The sequence below is a fragment of the Gadus chalcogrammus genome, chromosome 23, assembly GCF_026213295.1.
Source record: "Gadus chalcogrammus isolate NIFS_2021 chromosome 23, NIFS_Gcha_1.0, whole genome shotgun sequence".
Taxonomy (NCBI): Eukaryota; Metazoa; Chordata; class Actinopteri; order Gadiformes; family Gadidae; genus Gadus; species Gadus chalcogrammus.
This window is the reverse complement of record NC_079434.1, coordinates 1,528,747-1,547,765: the sequence shown is the minus strand read 5'-3', so window position 1 is coordinate 1,547,765 and position 19,019 is coordinate 1,528,747. Positions and strand designations below refer to the sequence as shown.

General features: G+C 47.1%; 1 protein-coding gene across 1 annotated transcript in view; it reads left to right on the top strand.

Moving 5' to 3' along the window:
* The window catches only part of LOC130376908 (glycine--tRNA ligase-like), a 20,881-nt gene extending 2,719 nt beyond the window's left edge, over positions 1-18,162 (top strand). The window contains exons 2-17 of the mRNA XM_056583825.1: positions 5,604-5,705; positions 5,886-5,988; positions 6,109-6,250; positions 7,046-7,134; positions 7,751-7,827; positions 7,983-8,128; positions 8,280-8,429; positions 8,516-8,678; positions 9,045-9,209; positions 9,283-9,391; positions 9,751-9,895; positions 9,988-10,073; positions 10,322-10,431; positions 10,827-10,920; positions 14,414-14,604; positions 15,136-18,162. Of these exons, the coding sequence (XP_056439800.1) occupies positions 5,604-5,705; positions 5,886-5,988; positions 6,109-6,250; positions 7,046-7,134; positions 7,751-7,827; positions 7,983-8,128; positions 8,280-8,429; positions 8,516-8,678; positions 9,045-9,209; positions 9,283-9,391; positions 9,751-9,895; positions 9,988-10,073; positions 10,322-10,431; positions 10,827-10,920; positions 14,414-14,604; positions 15,136-15,249 (1,986 nt within the window). The 3' untranslated portion in view covers positions 15,250-18,162. The remainder of the gene's footprint in view (positions 1-5,603; positions 5,706-5,885; positions 5,989-6,108; positions 6,251-7,045; positions 7,135-7,750; positions 7,828-7,982; positions 8,129-8,279; positions 8,430-8,515; positions 8,679-9,044; positions 9,210-9,282; positions 9,392-9,750; positions 9,896-9,987; positions 10,074-10,321; positions 10,432-10,826; positions 10,921-14,413; positions 14,605-15,135) is intronic.
* The last annotated feature ends 857 nt before the right edge of the window (positions 18,163-19,019 follow it).

The window sequence follows — 19,019 nt, the reverse complement described above, 5'->3', positions numbered from 1 at the left end:
CACCCATTTGCTGAAGTAGTCTTGTACTACTATTATGTAGCGGTTGCGCCTTTCAGTTTCATTTAATGGTCCCATTAAATCGACTGCGATGCGTTCGAAGGGGGCACCAACTCGCACTGTGCCCATGGCGGCTTGAGGTGTTTTCTTCGGGCGGGCTTTTGCAGCACAGCTGGTGCAGGTGCGGCACCACAGAGTGACGTCATCCCTCATATTGTACCAGTAGTACCGGGCCTTGAGACGTGCGAGTGTCCTTTCTCCTCCAAAGTGGCCACCGACTGGGCCATCGTGCAATTGCTCCGTGACTGAGGTGCGGTACTCTTGAGGCAACAGGATCTGTGGATAGAACACCTTTCCATCTGTGCAGTAGAATTTCCTCAGCAAAACGCCATCTTTCTGGTAGAGCCTTTTCCACTGCGACCAGTAGGCTTTGGTGGCAGGGCTGTAGGGTGCTATGTCCGCCCAGGGTGGCCTGCTCCTCCCCTCGTCGATCCACTTCCTCACTGGTGCTATGTCTGGGTCAGCTTCTTGGGCACTGATTAACTGCTCTTGGGTCCAACCACTGAACAGGTTGGTTTGGGCTGGCTCACTCACCCTGTAGACACCTGGTCGGAACAGAGAGCCAGCTTGATCATTACTGAAAACGTCCGCTACCCCCACTGGAAGATGCTTAGACTCAACTGCAGGGCTGCCTCCATAGCTATCTTCAGGCACCACTACCCCCACTGGAGGTTGCTCTGCAGGAGTTTCCACGGCATCCTCTTCAGGCACCACTACCCCCACTGGAGGTTGCTCTGCAGGAGTTTCCACGGCATCCTCTTCATCCTCTTCGGCCATGTTGCACTGAATCCCCTTGTGCTGGAACTGGTTACTGAGGCTAGGCTCCGGCACTGTGCATGGGCATGACGTCCGGCAGGGTCTTCTGGAGAGCGCGTCCGCATTTTGGTGGTGTCTCCCTGGACGATGGATCACCAGGAACTCGTACTCTGCTAGTTTCTCAAGCCAGCGAGCAAGCTGACCCTCAGGCTCCTTCATCCGAGTCAACCAGCGCAGGCTGCTGTGATCAGTCCGTATGATGAATGATCTCCCTAGTAGGTACTGCCGGAAATGAGAGGTGAACTCGACAGCTGCCAGAAGTTCTCGTCTGGTGGTGCAGTAGTTTTGCTCAGTGGGCGACATTCTCCTGCTCCCATAGGCTAGCACTCTCTCCTCACCTTCTTGCACTTGGGAGAGGACTGCTCCGATTCCCCAGTCACTGGCGTCTGTGTCGAGGAGCAGTTGGCCACTGTCGAGGGGATAGCCCAGCACCGGCGCTGACGTCAACCGGCTTTTCAGCTGCTCGAACGCCTCCTGGCATTCATCCGTCCAGTTAAAGCGTGCATACTTTTTGGTGAGTTCGTGGAGGGGCTTGGCAACTGTGGCGAAATCCTTGACGAAGCGTCGGTAGTACGAGGCCAGGCCGACAAACTGACGCACTTCAGAGACGTTTCGGGGTGCGGGCCACTCAGACACCTTTTGGATCTTTTGGGGGTCAGTAGCGATACCTTTGCTGGAGACGATGTGCCCCAGGTAAGCCACTCGCTCTCGGAACAGGAAACACTTTGATGGTTTAAGTTTCAGGTTGGCGGCGCGTAGTCTGTTGAACACCTGGCTCAGCCGCTCCAACATGTCGGTGCCGTCCCGCCCCAGGACAATGATGTCATCGAGGTACACCAAACAGGTCTCCCACTGCAGCCCGGCCAGGACACGGTCCATGAGCCTCTGGAATGTGGCCGGCGCATTGCACAGTCCGAAAGGCATCACATTCCATTCGAACAGGCCCTTACGGGTGCAGAAAGCAGCGGCTTTTCGGGCTCTCGGCGTCATTTCCACCTGCCAGTACCCTGATGTTAAATCCAGCGTGCTGAAGTACCTGGCGGTGGACAATGTGTCTAAGGTGTCCTGGATGCGGGGCAGTGGATACGCATCCTTAATGGTCCTCTCATTTAAGAGCCTGTAGTCGACACATAGCCGCGAAGTCTGGTCCTTCTTCCTTACCATAACAATTGGTGCAGCCCAGCTGCTGTTGCTGAGTTGGGCCACACCAGTGTCCAGGCTCTGCTGCACCTGCTGGTCCGCTGCAGTTTGTTTGTCTCCAGCCATCCTGCGTGGTTGCTGTTTCACAGGTGGACCAGGGATGGTGAGGATATCGTGCTGCACGAGGCCAGTACGGCCAAGGTCAGTGGGCCCCGTGGAGAAGACGTCACTGTATGACCGTAGCAGGCAGGCCACCCTCTCATGGTCCCCCTTTGGCAGACTAGCACAGCTCTCATTATACAGGACCTGCAGGTGGCTGGGCAAAGAAGCAGAGACAGAGTTAATCGGTTCGGAGGCCGGTGGGGCGAGGGGTGGCTGGGGCTCCAGCTTCCCTAACACCGTTGCTGGTTGTAGGATCCCTGCCACAACGCCTCTCTTCAACGTGACAGGTAAGGCTCCAGGGTTGAAGACTCTGATGGGAACGTTGGTGGACCGCTGCGCCTGTACGACGAGGTGAGCCACTAGTACGTGGTGTTTTTCGATGAAACCTTTAGTTGGGCTCAGCATCAGGTCTCCGTCAGCGTGGCGGAGGTGGGCGGTGCCGGGGACTACATACTCACACCCCGATTCCAACACTGTTGTGCGGGCCACTCTGACAATGTGCACCCGGGACTGATGGCTTGGGTTAAAACGAGGTACCTTCTCTCCGCATAGGGTTATCTCCCGGCGACCATAGTCCAGCTGGGCACTCGTCTGATGTAGGAAAGGGTGCCCCAGGATAACCTCGGTGCTCTCTGCTGTGTCGGCCATGATGAAGTTCACATTGGTAGCTCGGCTCCCAACTCGTACTGGTAGGTTGACTTCCCCCAGCACTGCCAGACCACCGGGGCCGATGCCCTGCAGGACCTCCGCGACAGATGGCTCTATTGGGGGTCTGGACTCTGTGGGAATGGCGTTGAAGAGATGGAGGGGCAACACATTCCTCCGAGCACCAGAGTCAAGCAGAGCACACATTTCCAATCCATGTATCAATATTTGAACACACATGTCGTCTTCCTGACTTGCAGTACAGGTGACCACTATACCTGTGTCGGGGGCTGTGTTGTTATTGACTGTCCGAGCTTGCTGTCTGGGTCGACGGGGAGAAGGGCAGTTTCTCATCATATGCCCTAGACCGGAGCAGTTGTGGCACTGAACATCCCCCATAGGCATTTTGACATTTGTGGTTTTCTTCTGGTGCCACTGCGGACTAAATCTTGGAGCCCTCTCTGGTGAGTCGATGGACCAGACAGCTACCCCCACTGGCTCTACACAAGCTGGCATGCTGTTATTTTCACGTACCGTGGCGGCCCTGGCTCTCTGATTTACAAAGCTGCGTTGGCCAGGCTGCATGAATTGTGTGACTGTTCTGGCGGCCCTCCTGGTGGTCTCATAGCTGTGTGCGATGTCATATGCTCTGGCCAGGGTGCGCGGCTGCTTCTCCAGTAGCCTTTGCACCACCTCGGCGTCGGCCAGGGCGTTGGTGAAGACCTCCACACTGATGGCGTCCTGCTCCAGCTCTGTACGGTCAGCATACACAATGGACACTTTCTCATAAATATCATCCCTTAAGAGGTGCAGCGCTTCGTTCTGCCCCCTAACCCGCTGTCTCAATTCGATGCCGATGGCTGCCGCATGCTCGGAGCGCGGCCCGTAGGCAGTCTCTATTTCAGCCACAATCCGCCGGTAGTTCCAACGGTCAGATCTGGGATTTTTATGGACGATAGCTCCAGCCGCGCCATTCAGGCTGAATCTCAGTTGCACTGCCATTGTTGCATCTGACCAATGATTTGCCATTGCACAGCTTTCGAACCGGTGAATAAAGTCTTTCCAGGAGCCCATTCCATCAAAATGGCCTGGCTTCAATATTGGAATTCTCTCTCTATATCCATAATGTTCATCGTCACTGTTGTCCATCGCTACAACATCTGGCGCTGTGTGTGATGACTGTGGCGCCGGCTTGGCGCTTCTCGCAGCTGACTGGCCGTATTGGTAGGTGTCGCGGTGTGGGGCATAGTTATCCTCATAGCTTCTTACTCCACAACGCTCCACGGGCTGGGGCATAGAGGGTGGAAAAGGTGTTGAAGTGAACTGAGGGGACAGTAAGTGGGTTGGGTCAAAAGGGTTTTGTGCCGTACAATTCACGGGGTTGAACGGGTTAGTCAACCGTGATGGCGGTGGCGTGGGGGGGAATGCTCGGTTGAGCGACGGCGTATGGCCGTGAACAATCCCTCCGTCTGCGGCTAACGTTAGCTCCATGCTAGCCGTGAAGGGGTTAAAGCCGTCGGCATATCGGCCGTCCATGTGGTTAACTGGGTCCATATCAGTGTCTCTTACATCTATTAAAAATGGGTTGGTGCTTATCCATCTCGACTCCATCTCGACAGGCCTCCTATTTCAAGCATTAACGGTACCTTTAGCTTTAGCTCAGTCTGCGTCCGACCGTCCGACGTCCTCTCACTTTCTTCTTGCTTTGTTAATCCCGGACGAGCCCCCAGTGTTACCTCCCTCAGCTTCCCTGCTCCGAACCGTAGTTGGGAGCGAGCTGTTTTGAATTATATTACTTGGCTCGTTGCAGGTAACTTGCTTGTCTAGTTGTCCGGTTAACATAGCCGAAGCACAAACAGTGAGACGTTGGTGGGTTGCAGCAATGAATTAGGCTTTCTTTATTTCCACAATGGTACATTCGCAAGCATAAAAGGCTACTATCCGTTCGCACTGTAGACTCCGACGTGATTTCCCGCGTCGTCCTTCGTTTTACACTACCCACAACACACCCGTTCTATTACGTCACACCTAATGCGCCACACAAACGTATTTTACCCCAATAAAACCACCAGGGGGAGCCAGAGACTGCAACACACTGCTCCCCTCACACTTTTTCATATAGGCCTAACTTTTTTTCAGCACTAGGTCATATGAGCATTAAATAAATGCTGCGTCTCAAAATGCCTTGGACAGCAGCGACGATGACCCGCTTTGCCACGGGCCGAAACAGTGCGGAGCGACCACAGCCAGAGCGAACACAGCGGGGCAGAGGAGTGTCAGGAATAGTCTTTGATGTACACATCAGTACGGCCTATTTGCACTACTGTTTAGTGGCAATGCAGTGTTTTAGCCTATTCTATGCCTTTTTATTTTCGTATATTATTTAAATGAATACAATTTATTTATTTATAAAAACAAGATCTGGTCTTCAAATCTTTTTTCCAAATATAGGTCGTCTTACAATGGGGTTTGTGTTTATATTCGGACCCATACGGTACAGCGGGCGCACATGACGTTAAGCATTTCCTGGTGCATAATGTGACGCTTCAGAACCTAAAATCCCGTTTCTCCCCGTTGACACGACAACACATAACCGGCGTTTTCAGAAATCTCCACTTTGGCCGGAGTTTTTTAGAAATAATCGTTTTCTGTGATAAGACAGGGCCTCAGACAGGGGTTGCACGGTGCAGCACCCCCAGCACCCCTACTTCCCGCGGTACTGAGTGCATCCCGTCCTAAATAACATGTGCGCGGAAATCATGTTAAGGAAATGTCCTTTAAAGGGCGAGGTGGTGCGGCAGATGAAAGAGCAAGGAGCCGCCGAGCAGGCCGTCAATCAGGCGGTGGCCGAACTGAGAGCCCACAAGAGGACCCTGGAGGCCAAGGTGAGACCCCGTCATTGTCTATTGTTTCCCCGCTGATTCGCATTAAATAGCCGATGCCCTGTCGACTTTGACGCTTCAAGTTGCATTTCAATTGAATTCGTTTGACTCCAACGCGCTTTGAACGGAAGCAACCGTGGTTGATGGGGATGTGGGGGTCATGTACGTACCCCCCACTTGTAGGAGCTTTCGTTGCAACCCAAAGATGACGTAGTGGACAGGGCGAAGATGGAGGACACATTAAAGAGGAGATTCTTCTACGATCAGGCGTTTGCCATCTATGGAGGTAGGCCTAAGTCATGTGAAACAATAACGTGCAGTAGCCTACCTAAAGGTTGAGCAGGATGAGAACGTGATTGAACATGTACCATGCTGAAGACTAAAGAAACGTATTGTGTGGGGTCAGGCGTGAGCGGCCTGTACGACTTCGGCCCTGTGGGTTGTGCCCTGAAGAACAACATCCTGCAGGTGTGGAGACAGCACTTCATCCAGGAGGAGCAGATCCTGGAGATCGACTGCACCATGCTGACCCCGGAGCCCGTGCTCAAGTAGGTCTCCTCCCGCCTCTCACAAGTTCGCTTCAAATATTGGTTTAGTTCCGTAATAACTAGGGATGGACCGAATTCGGCCAGCGATCCGATCCCCCGATCCTATCTATTAGGTGAAAAAGACACATGAAAAAGAAAACAGTGCAAAGACAAACTGCCGAATTTTTATTTTTTTTATCAAATAGGCCTAAAGATTTTTTTATTTTTATTACTATAAAAAAAATATAAAAAAAACATTTTGGTGTTTCGGTTCCCCCCCCCCCACACACACACACACACACATCCTCTCAGGTCAGCTGGGTGGGGGGGCTCCTATCTTAATGGATTTGTATTTGTCCTACACCAGAAGGAATTCTTTGCTACTGTGTAAATGTTTACTGTACATGAACACATAAACGGTAGATAAATAGTGGTCAAAAAATTATTGTGGAACATTTTTACATGCTAAGGTTTAGATATCATTTAGTTATTACAAATCATTATTTATATTATAGTTAGTTGGGTTTGACCAACCAAGAGGAAAGTTTAGAAAGTACGTTTTAGATAGCTGATGAGTAAGTTAAGCTGTCCCGTTGCATTCTGTACTCACTTTCCAGTGAAAAAAAACACATGCACTGGGCAAAACAGAGACACTGCTACAACCCACTCACACGGAAACCTTTCAACTATACCGTATTGTGGAACTATTCTTGTTCACTTTTGTCAAAAACTTTTGCACAGAAGTGTGTATCAACGTCATCCATGCAAGCACCTTCCTTTTCTACCTGGAAATGATTTAGTGTATGTTGTTTGCAGGACTTCAGGACATGTAGACAAGTTCGCTGATTACATGGTGAAGGACGCCAAGACGGGCGAGTGTTTCCGTGCCGACCACCTCCTCAAAGGTGTGGGAGCTACATTTACTACTGGGGGCTTTCAAACCTGAATGCAGCGTGTGACCTCAACGGGAATTAGCATTAGCATTTTTCTTTTCCTGTGTCTCTCAAATCGTCTGCGTCGCTGGCCTCCTGCGTCTGTGTTTAAAATAATAATTTTTCTGATTATTAATTATATCATTCAAATTATTACAAATCCAATCCTAGACACTTTGTTTAAAGACTTTCATTCTACTGTATCGCCCTTGTACAGTTATACTATTTCATGTGTCCTTTATACTTTGCAGAGCAGGTTTTGTAACAAGTTGAATGGGTATTTAATTGCCCGGGAATGGTGCGAGCCCCTGCCTTTAGCCCTCAGCAGGGGTGAGGCCAGCCACTGCTGCCGTAGGGTTGGGGGACTGGTTTGTCCGGGCTGGGAAACCTCAACAGGGTTCAGACAGAGTGGAAAGCGGCTGCAACCAACTCATTCTGGATCAAATGTTTGAAAGAGAAATATTGCGACTTGGACCTTTTGCAAAATGTCTTCCTTCTCGGAGAATTGCTGGTCTGTTGATCAGCCTTTTAGTATGGATAAAAAAGTCTGTGGTCTTCTGTAACAGAAAGGGGATTTGCTTCTCCACAGCTCATCTGAAAAAGCTCATGTTGGCCGAAAAGTGCTCAGCTGAGACCTCAGAAGAGATGGAGGACGTCATAACACAGGTGTGTGTGTGTGTAATGAGGCGTTTTCAGAGGAACACACACACACACACACACACACACACACACACACACACACACACACACACACACACACACACACACACACACACACACACACACACACACAAACAGCTGATTCCTTTCTTCCTTCTCAGATGGACAACTACTCCCAGCAGGACCTGGCCGCTCTCTTTGGGAAATACAACGTCAGGTCTCCCTCAACAGGAAATGACCTCACAGCGCCCACCTCCTTCAACCTCATGTTCAAGACTTCCATCGGTCCAGCAGGAAACATGCCAGGGTACGGCTTATCTATCTAGACACACACACACACACACACACACACACACACACACACACACACACACACACACACACACACACACACACACACACACACACACACACACACACTATATGGTATGAATACAGTGTGACTACTTTTTCCACAGCTATCTGCGGCCTGAGACCGCTCAGGGAATGTTCCTGAACTTCAAGCGCCTGCTGGAGTTCAACCAGGGCAAACTGCCTTTTGGCGCCGCCCAGATTGGCAACTCCTTCAGGAACGAGATTTCCCCTCGCTCCGGGCTCATCCGGGTTCGGTAAAGCCCTTTGGTTTTCTCACCGTTAACATGTCACCCATGTACGGCACAGCATGACCCTGTGCCACTACACCTCTCTCCCCCAGAGAGTTCACCATGGCCGAGATAGAGCACTTTGTGGACCCCATGGAGAAGGTCCACCCCAAGTTCTCCAACGTGGCCGACCTGAACATCACGCTGTACTCCTCCAAGGCCCAGACCAGTGGGCAGTCCGCCCACATCATGAGGCTGGGAGATGCGGTGGAGCAGGTACGGGAGATTCACAAAGCTTTTTAAGCTTAGCAAACATCGAACTAACGTGGTGTCATCGAACTTCTGTCTGTGAAACTCTTCCACAACAAGGTTGTTTCTAGGATGTTGTCCAAGTAGAAGTGCATTGACTAAAAAAACAAAGCATGAGCAGGTGAACATGGGGTGACCACAACATTATTTCATTGTGTTTGTTTTGTTGAAATTTCAGTTTCATATTGACACTACACCTAGTACCCCCCCCCCCCCCCCCCCCTCTTAAGGATGTCTGGGGAGGAGGAGGGCTTATGTTGAGCAGCTACGGACCAATCACCTCCAGCTCCAGTTCTGGTCCAACAGTTGGTGTCTCTGTGTGTCCTGTGACAGGGGGTCATCAACAACTCGGTCCTGGGCTACTTCATCGGCAGGATCCACCTGTACTTGACCAAAGTGGGTCTGTCCAAAGACAAGCTGCGCTTCCGCCAGCACATGGACAACGAGATGGCCCACTATGCCTGTGACTGCTGGGACGCAGAGACCAAGACCTCCTACGTACGTCAAGGGCCATCCTCCAGATTTAACTTTGACCTTGGCTGTGTAGCTCTAGCATGTGTGTGTTCTGCAGGGCTGGATCGAGATCGTGGGCTGTGCGGACCGCTCCTGCTACGACCTGACGTGCCACTCCAGAGCGACCAAGGTCCCTCTGGTGGCAGAGAAGATCCTCAAGGAGCCAATATCCTCAAGAAACCCACAATGCACTATTCTTCAACACAAATGCTTATATTTTTACTTGTATACGGGCTATACTTTTAGACCGTATACAAGAGTATACAACTAATTTCACCACGTTAGTTAGATGTTTGCTCAGCTTAAAAATGTAAAAAAATTATGGTTGAGTGGTTTCTTATATTTATATATTTGACCAGGCCTTCTGGGTAGAGGGTGAAAAATTTGTGAAAATATTTCAACTAGGGTTAACACACAGTCTTTATCTAGGATTGGATGTGTTCAATAGTCTTTTCATTGTTCAAAATGTTGCAGAGGTCTCAGTCCATCCCATGTTTTCAGTCGTTCTCCCTAACTCGGTCGAACAAGACTGTGAGCGTCGTCCAGTTCGAACCCAACAAGGGTGCCATCGGCATGGCCTACAAGAGGGATGCCAGGTCCATCCTGGACTACCTCGCTGCCTGTGACGAAGGCTACATCACCGCTCAGGAAAGCACACTGGACACCAGCGGGTATGTTATCCCTGTTATGATGCCTCCACCACTGGGAGACCACCTTGAGAATGTGTTGGTTCAAGCCTTCACCAATGTGTGCGTGTTTCCAGAGAGTTCACCATCCAGACCGAGGGGAAGTCCTTCAAGATCACCAAGGACATGGTTTCTGTCAAGAGGTTCCAGAAGACCTCCCATGGTAGGTACTAGGTAGAAGACACTAACATAAAGACGTGCACATGGTAGGTACTAGGGAGAAGACACTGACAAATGACGGTGCACATGGTAGTTACTAGGTTGTTATAATCAGATTTCAGATTTTAATTGAATGTGAAGTTTCAGATTTAATTGTTTGATTGACCATTGTGCTGGAAATGATACGTCTACCAAGTTTGAGATTGTCCGACTTGATCTGACCTGGGTGGGACCGCTGTGTGTCTCCAACAGTGGAAGAGATTGTTCCCAACGTCATCGAGCCCTCCTTTGGCATTGGCAGAATCATGTACGCAATATTCGAGCACTCCTTCCGAACCAGGGAGGGGGACGAGCAGAGGACGGTGAGACAAAACCATCCCAGCAGTACAAAGTAATCTACTAATGTGAAGGACAGAATTCAACACAAATCATTGAGCAGTAATGGTTATTATTGCCTGTATTCAGCGTTTGTATAAATGTAGTCAAATAAGTCATGATGTTAATTCTTTCTGAGGTAAAACTGGTCTCAGTTTGACCACAAAATGTCTCCATTGCAGTTATTCAGTTTCCCTGCGACAGTGTAGAATGTTGCGTCCCTCAGTTTTGAGGTTTGCTCAGTCTGGGTCTGTAGTACTTCATGTTGCGTCCCTCAGTATTGAGGTTTGCTCAGTCTCTGGGTCTGAGGTACTTCCTAGGGTTCTCCTGTTCTTCTGGGATGTGAGACCTGCAGCTCAGACCCTGATCTCTTCCTCTGCAGTTCTTCAGCTTCCCTGCAGCAGTGGCTCCCTACAAATGTTCCGTCCTTCCTCTGAGCCAGAACCAGGAGTTTGTTCCTTTCGTCAAAGAGCTGTGTGAGTCTAATTATTTGTTGTTGTTTGTTGTTTTTGTCTTGTCTTCTCCTTGTAATGTAATGTAACTTTATTTGAACAGGGACAATGTACAAAAGAAACATTAACCTTGTATAGAGCAAGGAGAGATGCATTGTACCAGGTTTTAGCAAACTGCTATTTTCCACCTGTAGTCCCTGGGCAGGTAAGAACAATAAATACTACAAAAGTAAACAAGACACAATAATATAAAAACATGGGATTAAACATTAAAAGGATAACAAGATACAATAATATAATAAAAAGATAGGATAAAAAAGTTTACGAAAAGCACTACATTACAAATTTTATAAAATCATATACCCCTATCCTACTAGCACAAGTGTGTGCAGGTCTGTTGCATGAGCAGCCAAACCTATGTCAGACGGGAGAAGGTCTGAAAATCATTATAAAATAATAATAATAATAAATGAAATGTATATAGCGCTTAATATAGTACTCTAAGACGCTTTACATATTGGCCTATCAAAACTATGTAAGACAGACTAGGAATAAAAGAAAAACAGAGGTTAAACATGAAGAATAAGGTGGGAGTTAGGTGGGGAAGGCTAGTGTGAAAAGGTATGTTTTGAGGGCAGATTTGAAAGAATAGAGGGTTGGAGAGACTTTGATGTGGGAGGGGAGTGAATTCCAAAGGGTGGGGGCAGCAACTGAGAAGGCCCGATCACCCCAAGTCCGTCGCTCAGTCCGTGGAACTTGTAGCAGGTTGGCAGAATTGGACCTGAGGAATCGGGAGGGGGCGTGGTGATGGAGGAGGTCGGCAAGGTAGGGGGGGGCTAGGCTGTTGAGGGCCTTGTAGGTGAATGTAGAATCACACAATGCAAATTATGGTTATTAGATCTGTTGGGAGACTGTTCCATTGTTTTATCCCTATAAAAAAGAGAAGGACGACTTTCCAAATGTGATTTTGCATTGTGGGATTCTACATTCTTCCCTAATCGTTGACCTGGTTTATGAAGGTATTATTGTAGCAAAAGTCTTTAGCACCTGTAACTGCAGAATTTGAATGCGTACACTAAAGTCACAGTTCATTTGAAGTCGTATGTATTTATTTTGCATGTGTACTCTAAAGTCACAAATGTGTAACAGTACATTTGTAGTCGTAAATATTTTTTATACCATTGTAAACACAAAATAGGGTCTACGAGTACGCAAATCTGTGTTACAGGTGCACAAATCCTTGTGCTACAATTATTGCAGCGCAGTTGGTGCAAAACACATTCGCACACCCGTGTTTCATAATCCGAGAACATGCCCTAAAGGTGTGCATTCGTAAACCCAAATTTGAATTAATGCATCAGAAGTTGCACATCTGTGAAAAATGTCCCCACAAATAAAATGATAAAGAACGCTATGTTAATTCAGCATTTTAATGAGCGAGCACAAATCCATTTTACAACTGCTCGAATCTGCTCCTACAAGTCTCAGCTGTGGGTTTTTTTGCAGGTAGTTTTGCAACACGTCTAGGTGGTAAATGTGTAGCAAAAATATTCGTATCCGTAGATGCCAGAGCGTCCGTGGGCGGGACAAAATAGTTCCGCCCATAATTTCCTAATCCAATGAAAATCGCCGGCAGGGATGCATTCCTCAAATTACACTGGGACCCAGCGCGTGCCAGCCATGGAGCTATAAAGATCGCAGCATACTCTTTGCGCGGGATACGTTTCTTTCTGGAGAAGTGAAGAGGGTGTCCTACTGAACGGAGGTGGGTATCCTACATTATGATAAAAGAAATGACTTAGTTCAAGTGAATTCCTCCCAAAGTATTTCATTAACATGCCGCAAATGTACTTCAATGTATTTTAAGGGTCGCCATAACATAAGTTCAGAAATGTTAATGCAATACTCAGAATTCACTTGAACTAAGTCATTTAATTTAACATAATGTAGGAGACCTGCAAGAGTATGCTGCGATCTTTATAGCTCCATGGCTGGCACGCGGAGATGCATCCCTGCCGGCGATTTTCATTGGATTAGGAAATTATGGGCGGAACTATTTTGTCCCGCCCACGGACGCTCTGGCATCTACGGATACGAATACTTTTGCTACACATTTACCACCTAGACGTGTTGCAAAACTACCTGCAAAAAAACCCACAGCTGAGACTTGCAGGAGCAGATTCGAGCAGTTGTAAAATGGATTTGTGCTCGCTCATTAAAATGCTGAATTAACATAGCGTTCTTTATCATTTTATTTGTGGGGACATTTTTCACAGATGTGCAACTTCTGATGCATTAATTCAAATTTGGGTTTACGAATGCACACCTTTTGAGCATGTTCTCGGATTATGAAACACGGGTGTGCGAATGTGTTTTGCACCAACTGCGCTGCAATAATTGTAGCACAAGGATTTGTGCACCTGTAACACAGATTTGCGTACTCGTAGACCCTATTTTGTGTTTACAATGGTATAAAAAATATTTACGACTACAAATGTGCTGTTACACATTTGTGACTTTAGAGTACACATGCAAAATAAATATAGACAACTTCAAATTTACTGTGACTTTAATGTACGCATCCAAATTCTGCAGTTACAGGTGCTAAAGGCTTTTGCTACAATAATACCTTCATACTGGTTGCTCATGCTGAGAATTCTGAGCCCAGTGTCACAAAGTTCCTTAAGGGAGGAGGTGCATTATTGTGCATTATTTAAAAAATTCAGCGCAAATTAGCATACACAGTGCGATTTTCAAAATTAAGGAGATTGTGTTTATCCAGGAATTTGCAGTGGTGATATTGACGAGTTTTTTTATCATGGATTTTGAGAGCGTTTTTATATAATGATTCAAGTGGTCTCAAGGTTGTTTTACCTGCTTAAGACCAACTTGTCATACAGTAGGAAAAATGGGAAAGAATCATAGCATTCAGATAGGTGTTTGATGATTCAACTGTAAGAGAGTTTCTTATGAATCGATAGTTTGCCAGATTAAATTTGTTTGTGTTCCTCAACCTTTTTATGTGCTTTTTGAAATTTAGTGATGGATCAAGATACCTAAGTACTTAAATTCTTCCACATTTTTTATTTTTTGACCATTAACATAAATGTCTGGACAATCTTTAGATTTGCACCTATTTGAAAGGTACATTGTTACAGTCTTCCCAACATTAAGTGCAAGATTTGAGTCAAAAGCCATTTAGCAACATGTTCCATTTCCTTAGTCATTTTAGAAGCAACTTCTGAGGCCCTTTTTTTCTGAGGCCTTACTTTTAGTATTTCGTTTAGCATTTTCCCTTAGCGTCTACTTTTGTATTGGTGCTTTGTATTGTTCTTGTATTGTATATTTATCCTGTGTTTTTCTACTGCTTCTGGGCTATTGCAACAAACTAATATCTTTTACGGGGGATTAATAAAGTTGCATCTTATCGTATTCAGATACACTTAAGCAGTTTCCTCATATTTCTGACATTTTTCTGAAGAACTTCTTTCTTCTTCCCCTTCCTCCTTGTCCTCAGCGGAGGCCATGACCGAACAGGGTGTGTCCCACAAGGTGGACGACTCCTCCGGGTCCATCGGCCGGCGCTACGCCCGCACCGACGAGATCGGTGTGGCCTTCGGCATCACCGTGGACTTTGACACCGTGAACAAGACGCCCCACACCGCCACGCTGCGGGACCGCGACTCTATGACCCAGATCAGGGCCCAGGTACCGCCTCTTGTGTCTCAGTGGTACCCCGTGTTTGGGGCACCGAAAACAAAAAACTACCGCTCACTCTTTGGGCCCAGTATTGGGTCTATAAATCCACTTCTGACCTCTCTGAGCCGCTGCCTCCACCGACATCAATAAAACCTTGCTCGGTGTGCCCCCACTCTGAAGGACAGGCTCAGCGTGGGCAACAGTGAGGATCAATAGTTGTTTTGTAGCTGAGAATCATTAGTCTGTTGGTAGACACTTTTACATACAGGACAATTATGAGGCCTTTCAAACTGTTCACACACACACACTCATTTAGTTCTTTAAACAAAAACAAACCATCAAATATCTAAGTCCTCAAGTGGGGCCCCTCAGCCCCCAGTGTTCAGGGGCCCTAGGCTATGATATTCTAGCCCTGAGGTCATCTGGATCCCTCAGGTCACCTGGATCCCCAGGTGTGAACTGGGGAACTCTGAATGACTAAATGGTACAGTACGAGTATGAGTACATCTTCATCACACGGGATGTTTCTTCTCTCCACAGGTGACGGAGCTGCCAGGCCTGGTGAGAGACCTGGCCAACGGCCGGCTGACCTGGGCCAAGGTGGAGAGAAAGTACCCCGTCTTCGGAGGTCAAGAGACCATAAAGAAGGAGTAAACATATATGTCGGCATGCTGCAAGCTTCATTCTTAAGAAGGAGGGGTTTCTATGGAAGCCACTGTATTCTACAGCTTTTAAAATTCTAAACGTTATGGAAGAGATTTGCATATATTTTATCCCTCATGAAAAATTGTAGTTAAATTTAGTATCAATAAAGATGTGTTTGTATTATTAGTTAGCAATGCTTTAAAATCCAATTCTTCACTCTGTGTAATGCTCAAGATGTTCATCAACAGCCTATAACATCAGTGCTGTCCATTTAAGGCCCCGTTCACACGAAGCCGATTTCATGGCGAAACCGCAAAGGTCTTGTACGGTTCGGCCTTCCGTACACACAAAGCCGGCGAATCTGCTGACCGAAACCGCAAACTTCTGAAACCACCCTCAGAGGTGGTTTCAAATCTACCCGGTTTCGTTTTGGATTCGTGTGTACGCCTGAAACCGACTGAAACCGCAAACCATGACGTCATCGCCCCACCCCTCGACCTCCTAGCCAATGGCTCTTAAGCCCGCGGAGTCTCAGAAATCACATGCGAGCATGCGCATAAGGGCAGCCTTTATGCGCATGCTCGCCTCTTCTTCTTATTTCATTTCTTCTGGATTTCTGTACCAGAAGCAGCGCCCCTTATGGGCCTGGAATGTGTACTACAGCGTTTCTACAGATCTACCCGGTTTCGCTTGGCTTCGTCTTTACGGAGATACTTTGAAACCGGATAGATCGAAACCGTAACGGTTTCGCCCGTTTCGGCTACTCACTATTATGAAGGGCTTTCTACTCTCAACTCAAGAAGCCAAGGTCTGGTGCTCAACCGCCGCTCCCTAGCTCCCAGTTAGGCCCACCAGTTCGGGCCACCAGTAAGGCCCACAAGTGGCCTTCATAGTGGTCCTCAGCCCCTCAGTAGCTCCCAGATAGGCCCACCAGTGGCCTTCATAGTGGTCCTCAGCCCCTCACTAGCTCCCAGTAAGGCCCACCAGTGGCCTTCATAGTGGTCCTCAGCCCCTCACTAGCTCCCAGTTAGGCCCACCAGTTAGGCCCACCAGTGACCTTGTTATGTCCCCCGCTAGGGGAAGGGGTGGCAACATATAACCAGATGTTTTTGGTTTAACTGGAAGTTGTTTATTTAGCCCAGAGCATGGGATAATCAATTTAACACAAACAGAGGATGCAAAACTACAAAAGGAAAAGGACCATTGGGTGCTGTCCAAATCAAAGAAACGAATATAACCAAGAAGAAGCTCCCAAAATACATGAGTGGAACAGCACCCCTACGTCTAGTGTTTTTAACAAAAGCATAGCTGCGAGTCGGTGTTCGATAACCTCTAAACAAAACTCTGGCCCAGTTCCCGTGTAGCAAACTAGAGCCTCAATCAAGCAACAAATAATCATTCCAAGACCCAATATGGCAAGCTGCATATCCAAGGCCAGCTGCCATGAATGTTGAGCTCGCCCGTGCTTTATCCTCCAGGATCCTCGGCCCTCCGATGCAGCAGCCAATCACGTCCGGGGGAAAGGCACATCAAAATTAGCATAATGGTCAACAAATCACACGCGGGGAAAACACATGATCATTAGCATGAGCATCGACAAACTGAGGATTTTACCCATGAGGGCGGGGCGTTAATCCGCAACCGTAACAGACCTTCATAGTGGTCCTCAGCCCCTCACTAGCTCCAAGTAAGGCCCACCAGTGGCCTTCATAGTGGTCCTCAGCCCCTCACTAGCTCCCAGTTAGGCCCACCAGTTAGACCCACCAGTGGCCTTCATAGTGGTCCTCAGCCCCTCACTAGCTCCCAGTTAGGCCTTCGATGGCAGCTGATATCAAAGTTCCAACGGTGAGGTCCTCTTCTGATGTTCTTTTTAATGGTTGATTATTTTTCTCTGGTTGTCCTCTATTGTCTCATCTTGATGCATAAAGGAAACACATTTTCACCAACTGAAAACCAAGCAAGGGCCTCACAGTTGAGGTTTCAATTTATTCTAGGCGTATACAGGGTAGGTGGTTAGGCCTTGGCGTTGCGAAGCTAGCAAGCAGCTGGTCTAGGTGTGGCGCGTACACAAAACAAGAACAATGTGCAACGAATACGCCCACAGAGGGCAGGATTTAATACCACTTAAACCATCACACAGCAAAATAAACCAGCAGTAATCAACCACCAAATAAACTAAGCCCTGTCCTAAAAACGAGTTTACCCGCACCATCCCTCATCATTAAGGTGTGCCTTAAAGTATTCAAATTGTACCTCTCCGTAGCTCAACATATCTGTCGGTCACATCGTTACAACGCTACTGCATTGTGTTTACATTATACAATTGCAATCAATAATGAACCAATAAACATTCAGAAGCATCTTTATTGAACAGGATCCCGGGCAGAGCCCCTCTCCATTCAGCTCAACCTGGTAGGGCCCGATGAGGTTAACCAAGCACCCCTGTGTGGTTACTGAGGTGGACCACAGCCTCTTCAGCCTATAGGAAACATCCGCTTCTCAGCAATGTTGTTAAATGGTGTGGTACTCTTGAACCTTGTTCTTTATTTGCTTTACAAAATAGGAACTACTTCGTTTCCATTGGCGACTTTGGATCAGAATCAACCAACGTGACATGTGGAGTCCCACAAGGTTCGATCTTAGGACCCTCTTTATTCAACATCTACATGCTCCCACTAGGGCAAATCATGCAAAATAACAATATTGACCATCATTGCTATGCTGATGACACGCAAATCTATGTATCGCTATCACCAAATGACTATCGGCCCATAGATCTGCTGTGCCAGTGCATTGAGCAAGTGAAGGAATGGATGTGCCGAAATTTCCTTCAACTAAATGAGGACAAAACAGAGATAATTGTATTTGGTTCTAAAACGGAAAGGCTTAAAGTAACCCAACACCTTCACTCTCTGTCCCTGAAAACCTCAATCAAAGCCAGAAATCTAGGGGTTATCATGGATTCAGATTTACATTTTGACAGTCACATCAAATCAGTTACAAAATCGGCATATTATCACCTTAAAAATGTAGCAAGACTTAGAGGGCTCATGTCCACCGAAGACTTACAAAAACTTGTACATGCCTTTATCACTAGTAAGCTTGATTACTGCAATGGTCTCCTCACAGGTCTCCCAAAACAAACTCTGAGGAAGCTTCAGCTTGTTCAGAATGCTGCTGCTAGAGTTCTAACAAAGACCAAAAAATTTGATCATATTACACCAATTCTGAAATCGTTACATTGGCTTCCTGTAGGTCAGAGAATTGATTTTAAAATCATGTTGCTAACCTATAAATCCCTACATGGTTTAGGCCCAAAATATTTAACTGATATGCTTCCACTACATCAGCCTTCTAGACCACTAAGATCCTCTGAGACCAATCTGTTAATTATCCCCAGAGTAAACACAAAACATGGGAAAGCAGGATTTAGTTACTATGCAACAAATAGCTGGAATAAACTCCCAGAGGATTTAAGACTTGCCCCAACTCTGAGCACCTTTAAAACAAGACTGAAGAATTTTATGTTTGCTATAGCCTTCTGCTAAAATCGTAAATACATTGCACTTTCTAAAAAGCTTTTTAACTTTGCCTCCTCTATTTTCTATTTTAATACTAAAATGCCTTTTTCTATTTTACCCATTTCTTTGCATATGTTTTTCTTTTACTTATCTATTATTTTATTTTATTGTATGACAATGTTTATATGTGAAGCACTTTGAGTCTGCCTTGTGTATGAAAAGTGCTATATAAATAAAGTTGCCTTGCCTTGCCTTGCC